The following is an 8,872-nucleotide window of genomic DNA, read 5'->3' as shown; positions in this document are numbered from 1 at the left end:
AACTTTAATTAGGAGCTTCAAAGTTAAGGCATCATTATAATTCAATATGAATGAAACGGTAAACCCGAAACCCACAGAAGTAACCCTTTACAACAATAACCCCAAGTCAGTACTCTTTGCACTAATTATTCAAGCTTTAGGATCACATTGGTTGCAGCGAGAAGCCCTTTTATTCAACAAAGAAAAAGGGGTCATCCCTAAGTTCCACATACATTCAAAGCACCATACGATAGCAGCTTGGTCTCCTTGTTACTGGTATCCTGCACTGGTTCGGCGTCTTTTTTTGGCCCGCAGCTCCTCAAAGAACTTGTGTACGGCCTCGACTGTGACTGTCTGGTAGAGACAGGGAAAGAATGGTTCAGGTTTGAGATTTTCGACCAAATATGAGGATTCTTGACTGCAATATTTCACATTTTTGTCAGCTAAAATCAAACCAACAGTGCCCTTGGGTAGATAAGTAAACACTAATGGTATTTGATGAATTAGTATTTACCCTCATATGTCTTGTTATGTTTAATTCTACCCATCAGGACTGTATTTTCACTCCATTTCTCACCTTTCCTTCAGCAGCACACTGCTCTAGAAATGCACTGATCGAAGTTGTCAGCTTGTTGAAACCTGAGGGAAAGAAGACATGATTAATTAGTCTCAATCAATCGCCTCTCCCATAAATCTCACTCTACATGATTACATGCTTGGAGGAAAACTGACCCCACATCTTCTTCTTCCGCCCTCCCCCGTGCTCACCGTAAATGACCTCCAGCTGCCGTACGCGGTCCATCGAGTTCGTCAGTGCCATCAGCGGGTGCTGCCCAAACGGCTCCTCCATGCCTTTGTTCTCGTAGGCCAGGACGGTGTCAGACTGATCCATGAGAAACTGCACCTCTGCAGCCACATAGGCTTTCTGTGACACACGTTCGTTAGAAAAAGAGGTCCTCATTACACGGTTACATGCACCAGGATCACATGTAAAGCCCAACACCTGCAAAGAAGCTGTCTGGGGCCTTCATTATCATCTGAGAGCTAGTGTTTGTGGACTACCTTGCAGCTTGTGCAGGTGCAGAGCTCGGAGCGCCAGCTGTAAGGCCAGAACACGGCTCCCTGTTTCAGCCTCTCCGGCCCCTGGACCTGCAGCTCCTTTAGCCTGCACGTCACAGTTTTGGTCGTGGCCTTTGCGGTGATGCCTGTCATCTCATCATGGGTCCGTTTGCAAGGGGGACTCCTGTTTTCCACTTCCTAAGACACAAATAACAACACATAATGGGGTGAGTTATACTGTCCAACTGGCAAGAAGAGCAGGTGATAACAAATGGGCTTCTGTAAAACATCTCAGCACTGCAGACTCATCCGGGGAAGTCTCAGGGCGACTGACACGATGAGATGATTGGGCGATGAAAATCACCAGTTTACAGTAAGCTGTCCTGTGAAGCCTGGCCAAAGCCGTCTACAGAGCAGGAGAAGCAGAGCCTCATGGGTCATTTCTCCCCTAATTACCCAGAGGAGGGGAAAGCACGTTAACAGGAGCTGGAGCCTGCTCTATAATCTGCTCTTTACCCTCCAGCCCCATCTTGTGGCAACAAGTAACACCAGTTGCCATGAAGGAAATGTGCACACTGCACAGTAAAGACAAATACTGTCTATGAGGGTCCTTTTCTACGGAAGCCCTAAAGGGCCATGCATTCATACATTTTATTTCCTCCGTTTTCCCGTAATAACAAGTTAATTTCATTTGTTATCACGAGATCTCAAGTTATTATCTCGAAATAACAACTGCCATTTTCCAGAGATAACGGGATAATTAATTTGAGATCTTGAGAAAACAAAACGATAGTGTAGTATATGAAATCATTGCAGGAAACATCATTCAGTGTAGCGATGTCAGAGGAGCAGGAGCATATCGATCACCGCGTCACATATCTTTTCAATCAAGGCCTGACACAGGCTGAAATAGCATTATGCCTTGCTATTACAGATAATATACACATTAGTGTGCGTAATCTAAAAAGACGGTTAGCAAAGCTTCAGCTATATCGGTGGCGCAATCTAAGTGAACCTGATGTCGTCGTTAACTACATAGCTGACCAGCTACGAGGTCCCGGGCGTCTCCATAATCTCAGGCCTATTATATCACAGTCGGCTATTCTAAGGCTACAAAACAGCCTACAACATGTACAGGAAAACAGTGACGTCCTTGGCTTCCTCTAATTTCTGACACATATGTTTTTGTGCAGAGCTAGTGGAGTATGATGACGTTGCTTCATATCATACAGGAATTATTGTAATTACAGGCTTTCAACTTCTAAATTACCATCATGTCCACATTCAAGTTGCAACCACAACTGGGAAACTTGGATTTTTCTGAAAGCCCCAATGTATTAGGCTTCGTAATGTGCAAGTTCCAGAAAGCAAAACAAACATGGTCGCCTCATGACAGCAAACGACAATCGCCAAGTGTAATTGAGCCCAATTTTATGGATATTGTATTACATTGTCAATGGACAGTAATCATTTCCATTTCTACCAGCCACCAATCCCACATGACATGGAAACAGACTAAGATTTCGTCTCAGTAGGTTTTTCGTGTTAACTTTAACGCCCCGCTATCCGTGTTCACACTAGATACAGCAAACAGACAGTCTTATAAGAACCCTTTCTCACCTCCTGCTCTGTGTGCTCAGCACTGGTGGATGGTTCCTCCTCCCTGCTCTGACTGGGCTCAGTGTCTCTCTCCTTTTCTGCTCCTTCCTCCACATCGACTTCTACGTCTTCCTCCTCAGGATGACTGACGCTGATCACAGGTGGTGCTAAAGGCCAACGTCAAATTAAAAGAGAGTGATTCTCTGGATTTGACTGTTAAATGTAGGCAAACTTAGACATTTTTGTTTTTAAAATGAGCAACCTGCAAAATGAGCAGCGTACGTCCACAAGAAAGGAGCCTTGTTCATGCAGCCCTCACAGACCATCTCTTGCAGCTCCTCAGGATCCACTACAGTGCAGCCCAGGTGCTGTCAAAGACAAACAAAATGAATACACAAAGAGATAAAATGTAAACTAGAATCAAAATAAGGGCTCCAAAATCCTTTCATTTCAATAACATGACTTAACTTACCCTGTTATGGAACCAATCCTCACAGACGACACACTGGATCATCTCATCGTTGGTCTATCGGGTGATAAAAAAGGTGTTTTGTGTAATAACCGTCAACAAACATAAACAGCAGATTTCATTCAAATAATGTGAGATGAGGTAAAAGGAGTACCTGGTCGTCTGTGTCTGGATACGGTCGGTCACACGTGCAGTAGCAGCCGTTGAAGTTGTGGTCGTAATGATTTCTGGCGTTTTGCTCGTCTTTGGCCTGTGAGTGCAAGAGACACCAGTCAGAACATAAACAGCAGAAAAGCTGGGAGACACGAATATGGATAGAAACAGTAGTAAAACCAGAGGACTCACAGGAGCTAGTTCGCAGTTGAATTCCCCAAACTTGCCATTTCCACAATCGCAGCGAAAATTCCTGCAGCGTTAAAAACAGGATGAGGGATAAGTTATGAGAAGATGATGAAGAAAACTGGCTTACTGTCAACACACAAACAACTGATTACCTTTTGGTGTACAGCTCAAAGATGTCGTGTCCATCGTGGCATTTATTGGCACAGGCCAGACAAACCCCTGCAGGCTCTGCAGCACTGGGAGTGCAGGTGTTGCAGGCAAACACAGCCTGTCTCTTCACATAACCCTGTAATCATAAACACAGGAGGTATAAATACACTGCAGAAAATAGATAATTACTGAAATGTCCTTTGATGTAATAAATAACCACAGCAGCTATTTTTGTCTGATCAACAAAGGGACTTGCAAACGCAAGGATTTCAACATATTTCCAGTCTCGAGTGGCCCAAAGGAACAACAAACCCTTGGGAAGAAATCACAACATGCCAGCAACACAAACAGTCACAAACGGACACACAACACTACATCTAAAACTGCACTACTTGCATTCAGATGAGGCGGATAGAAGGCGGATGCTGCAGTCAGGGCTGCGGTGCAGGAAGCTTTTCTTACCCGGGAATAAGAGCAGTTTTCTGGGTCGCTTCCAGCCAGCACGCACAGAGCCTTCTCGAGCTCCTCTTCGTTGATATCGTCAATGTCTGCGTCTGTGTCTTTATTTGCTGCCATTGTGGTTGATAACAGAGAGTAAGGAGGACACAAAGACACAGACACACACCGGCGAGGGCAGCAGCAGGACAACAGTGTTGACAAATGACTGTTCCGGGCGGGAGTTTGGGCCCAGACCACGTGGAGGAAGTGACGCAAGATACCATCGCTCCTATTTAACAATATTATCACTTTCAATTGTTTTATTTATTTATTTATTTTTTATTAGTTTTGATGGCTTGTTTATGTGTTTTGGGGTATCACGATCAAATAATGTACCTTTGTTCAAACGTTTACAAGTTGTTACTAATGGCTGATCAATCAGTTAATGTGTGACCATATGACCACTTCATTAACTAACGACTAATTAAGCACTTATTAATGCATTACAAACATTTATAAAATCATTATCGTAAAAACAGAAAGGATGAACACCAGTCAAAGGGGATTTTTAAAACCTGAACATCCGAGATAGGTTATTATAAAGGGTTTTAACTGGTTTAGAGTGCATTGGTACATTTATTAACAATTAACAAAGCTATTTATTACAGTGTGTATTAATCATGTCAGCAGACTCAGGCTATGGTGGCCAGTCTTTCTAATAGTGGTATGCAGTTAACAGGTGGCATTTTCTCACATGCATTTGTTTCTGTGGGTGAATTACAGGGAATATTAACAATAAGAGAGAATCGATTAAAGTTGTTCGAGAAAGCTGTGTGTGTGCTATATATATATTTATTCATTCATCTATTTATTTAACAGCTCCCCTCAGTCATGAAACCAGGACCAATCCAATAGTTTAGATTATTAAAATATAATTACGTATGTATTAATGTGGTTACTTGGATACCCTAATGTTTTTGGCTGTATATTGCGATGGTTTTCCGATGGATGGCGCCACTGTGACATGTTTCTCTGTCAGGGCCGCCCGCCGAAAATATGCGCTCGTTGCTGCCCTGAAGACAGTAGACGACTGCACGAGGGTGCTCTCATTATGCAAGCTGCAACGAGCCTATAAATAGATGATCGGTTCATGATGCAATCTGCTGTTGGTCTGTATACAAACCAGTTCGCTGATCAACGTATTGTCTCCAACTTTCTTCAATCTTTTCGCATGAGGTGTGAGTTGACAGACAGTGAGGCGGTGCACAGGGTGAACTTCTCTGACCGCATCCCGGCTGCCTTCAGAGGCTGTCGGAAATATTGTCGAGGCATCATGACCAGCCCCATAGCTAAATATCCTAGGTCACAAAAGGGTAAAAGTCACCCTACATATGAGCCTGTTTTGTGTTTATACCGTTTTAAGCAGTATCATTCGCCCTTACAGTGAAAACACATTTTAGTATTAAAATCAGGATTATCAGTGAACAACTCATTAATAACGTAGACTAAAAAACACCCCTTTTATAAGTTTATATACAAATTGATAACATGCCAGATCCACTCTTCAAGGTCTCTTTTTTTGTTTTATTTACTATGTAGAGCCGAAACTATTAGTCAATTAATTGATTAGTCAACAAACTAACACAAAATGTATAACTTGCTGAACCTTTTGATAAACGATTAATTGTTTGAGCCATTTTTCAGCAAAAATGGCTAATGTTTGATCTCTCCAGCCTCACCAATGTAAGTATTTTTGCATTTTTGTTTATATCATTGTCATATATCATTGAAATATACTTGGGTTTGGGACCATTGACCAAACACCAAGATATCTGGGAAGCCGTAATGGTCATCGGTGACATTCATTAAACAACCTCATTAATCAAGCACTCGACAAAACAATCGGCTCATTAATCAAGCACTTGATAAAACAATCTGCAAGTTAATCGATAATGAAAGCACAAACAGCACGTGAAATCAGGAAAGACTGTGATTCGACAGTCGAAGAGGAACGGGAGCGCTATTTTCCGAGGGGCTCGTGAAGGCAGCATCAGTCTCCAGGATCCTGGGTGTGTGCAGTCAGTTCAACCCAGAGACTGAGAGAGAAAATACCAGGAACATCTCAACGTGACTCCAGCTGTGCCTGTCACCTGTCACCTTGTCGGAAAACTTGTTCTCCTTCTCCACTGGACGGACCGAGAATGGGAAACTACCCGAGCTAGTTTCGGAAGAGGACACACATTCAGGAGGGAACTGTGCTAAAAATTGCCAGGTTAGTTAATGCTAGCTCACCACAGCCTCCCCTCGTTGGCGCACTTAAGTCAGTTGCTTCATCTTTAAGCTAACTACCTGGTTGTTCTGAGTCAACCCATTTGGTATTTGTAAGTTCTGTGAATCTGTTCAGTCATTCAACGTAGGTCAGCCCTGATAGCATGCTAGCTAACGCCTCCTAATTGCATGCCATCGGTTAGCTATGCAGGTTGTCACTCCACAGCTAGCCAGCTAATGTTAGCAGTCGAGGTTAGCTAAAGGGGGTCAGTGTGTGAGTTTCGCTGATGCTGAAGCACATTCACTGTAATATTACGTTTGGAAACTAGTTAATGTGAACCAGGAGGACGTTCAGCTCAACGAGGAAGACTAGTTGAAAGCGCGACTCCTGGCTGTGTTACCACAAACTGAGTCGTGAACTTGAGTATTTCTCTCCATTGTCGGCTGTTGTGTTGTGACTCATGCTATACGGTGGTTTCCTGTTTTCTCCGGTCCAGGTTGAGCCTTTCAGTCACAGCGTTTGCCTCCAGAGAGGGACCGGGAGCACAGTGGAGATGCAGACCTTCCTGAAAGGCCGGAGAGTCGGCTACTGGCTCAGCGAGAAGAAGATGAAGAAGCTGAATTTTCAGGCCTTTGCTGATTTGTGCAGGTATGTGTCAGGTTGTTTTAGGGCAACTATCAGAAACAGGTTGACACGCAGTACATTCACATCATTAAACATTTATGTCGCAGTGAATTAGGAGGTGTGCTGACACTGCATCGCCTCTTAATGACTCTGACGAAAGGGACTGATTAACATCTCTTCTCCTCTTACAGTGAATACCCGCTTTGCACACTTGATTTGAACTTTCTCTTTCATACTTAGACACAACATCGGTGATCTCTGCTCATGTCTGTCAATGGTTGAGGTTTTACTGTAAGCACAGTTGATAAGGCGTGTGGCTGCTCTGCATTTCTATCTGCTATTAATGCAGCTCTACTATTTTTGAAATGGTATGCGTGCATGCCCCAAAGGAAGGTTCAACTAGCGAAGGGATTGCGTTGTTTTGTTTGACATGTCTTGAACCAGTTGTGCTTGTGGAGACAAGTTGTGAGGAGGTAATGTGTGCAGGCGGGACTGTTTGCATTGGGTGCATGTACAACAGGACAAGCAGCTAAACCGCTGGTAATAGTGGTGCTGTCGTATTACTCAAGTTTCATTCAAGTTAACTCAAAAGAATGAAGGCATGCTTGTGTGGACTGAAAATGATTAATCTCTGCTTTGTTGTCAACACGCAAACTTAACATCGGATCATTACAGCATCTTCTATTGAATTTAAACAGTGTGTTATCACATAGACCAGTCTTGGCTTGTTGACTCTAGTTGTGAGATGTCGCATTTCTGACATGTCCGTCCAAATGCATAGTCATAACATGAATTTGTTCAAGGGTGTATTTCTACTGTGGCAAGAGTTGGTTCTGATTCTGCAGCCTTGAAGAGGGGCAGCTATGTGCATGTATGTTATCTTGTTGTGGCTAATCTATCTCCAGCCAAGTGAAATGTTATATAAAGTGTTATAAAGTAGGGCATGGATTTTCCGAGTAGACATGTGAACTCTCTCACTGATTTACAATAGCTGCTATATAGTAAACAGGATTGGGCAACGCCAAGTTATGGCCTTATCATGTCTCGTTGCAACATTGCTTAGCTGCCTCTGCTGTATGAGAGCTGCTGTGATCCTGAAAACACAAACCACGACAGTAAGAGAGGATGGAGAAAATATTTTAATGCACACTGACAACACACATGACCTACAGGGGCAGATGTGTTGTCAGTGTGCAGGCATTTGGTCTGAAGCTATTTTCACCTTTTTCAAGAGGGTTGTTGCCTCATAAAGCAAACTGGTTGAGCCAGCACAGATTACCACTGTAATCCACAAAACATTTTTAATCTCTTCATAAACCTCCTAGTAACCACCCCTCCCTCCCTGCATTCTGCCTACCCCCTTCTCTCCTCAGAGCTGAACTAAGGCCTGTTTAATATGAAGTATTAAGAAGTGGTGGTTATTGATAGAAGCCCTAACCCTAACCCAAGAAGATCAAATCACATTGATTGCCTTTATGCAACAACAAAGACCAGTACGTTTTTACCACAAACTTGAATGTGGGTGTATTATGTATATGATCTGCATTTCGCCAGTCAGTCATTGAAACTTTTTCTGGTTCTCCTTTTCCTGACATATTTCCCTCTTATCATGTGCCATGTTAGAAAGCAAGAGTCATCTTAGAGAGGAAGGAAAAGATGGAACTGAGATAACCTGTGACAAAATGGCATTTTGGATTTCTAGAAGGCACAACTTTCCAAGGGTGTGTCAGACATTTGTATGCTGTCGCCAGAACTGCTTTACCTGCAGACAATTTTATTTACTAAGGAAATGTTGATGAAGGTTCTCAGTCATCCAGGTCATGGTAGGTCCAACTGCTGTATCATAGGAAACTGGACACATGAAGGCCGGTTAAGTCAACGACCCACAAGTGGCCCTAACAACTCTGAAACGACTCTGTAAGGTCACACCCAGACAGCGTTTA

At 43.2% G+C, this 8,872-nt stretch overlaps 2 protein-coding genes across 2 annotated transcripts in view; one reads left to right on the top strand and one right to left on the bottom strand.

Annotated features, from left to right (window-relative positions):
* Positions 1-151: 151 nt before the first annotated feature.
* Positions 152-4,278, bottom strand: LOC311273406 (putative E3 ubiquitin-protein ligase UBR7). Its single transcript, XM_084380477.1, has 11 exons — positions 4,061-4,278; positions 3,601-3,734; positions 3,452-3,512; positions 3,261-3,356; positions 3,110-3,163; positions 2,900-3,005; positions 2,659-2,804; positions 1,042-1,236; positions 748-904; positions 557-618; positions 152-333 (listed from the first exon to the last, which is right to left on the bottom strand). Exons 1-11 carry the CDS (start codon positions 4,172-4,174, stop codon positions 250-252), a joined length of 1,209 nt encoding a protein of 402 aa, XP_084236603.1. The 5' UTR covers positions 4,175-4,278; the 3' UTR covers positions 152-249.
* Positions 4,279-6,090: 1,812 nt separating this feature from the next.
* Positions 6,091-8,872, top strand: part of LOC311274473 (inositol-tetrakisphosphate 1-kinase-like) — a 32,189-nt gene continuing 29,407 nt past the window's right edge. Inside the window, exons 1-2 of the mRNA XM_084382164.1 lie at positions 6,091-6,308; positions 6,802-6,953. Coding sequence (XP_084238290.1) covers positions 6,859-6,953 — 95 coding nt within the window. The 5' untranslated portion in view covers positions 6,091-6,308; positions 6,802-6,858. The remainder of the gene's footprint in view (positions 6,309-6,801; positions 6,954-8,872) is intronic.

Source organism: Pagrus pagrus (assembly GCF_965226575.1).
Source record: "Pagrus pagrus genome assembly, chromosome: 18".
In the NCBI taxonomy this organism is placed as follows: domain Eukaryota; kingdom Metazoa; phylum Chordata; class Actinopteri; order Spariformes; family Sparidae; genus Pagrus; species Pagrus pagrus.
Note: the sequence above shows the minus strand (reverse complement) of the source record. Positions and strands in the feature narration are given on the sequence as shown.

Excerpts from the sequence above, each read along its gene's own strand:
- LOC311273406 (XM_084380477.1), bottom strand. The coding sequence starts at position 4,174 with ATGGCAGCAAATAAAGACACAGACGCAGACATTGACGATATCAACGAA. Across the intron at positions 3,006-3,109 it reads AGGATTGGTTCCATAACAGG|CACCTGGGCTGCACTGTAGT; the intron begins GTAAGTTAAGTC and ends TGTCTTTGACAG. Across the intron at positions 905-1,041 it reads GCACCTGCACAAGCTGCAAG|AAAGCCTATGTGGCTGCAGA; the intron begins GTAGTCCACAAA and ends CGTGTGTCACAG.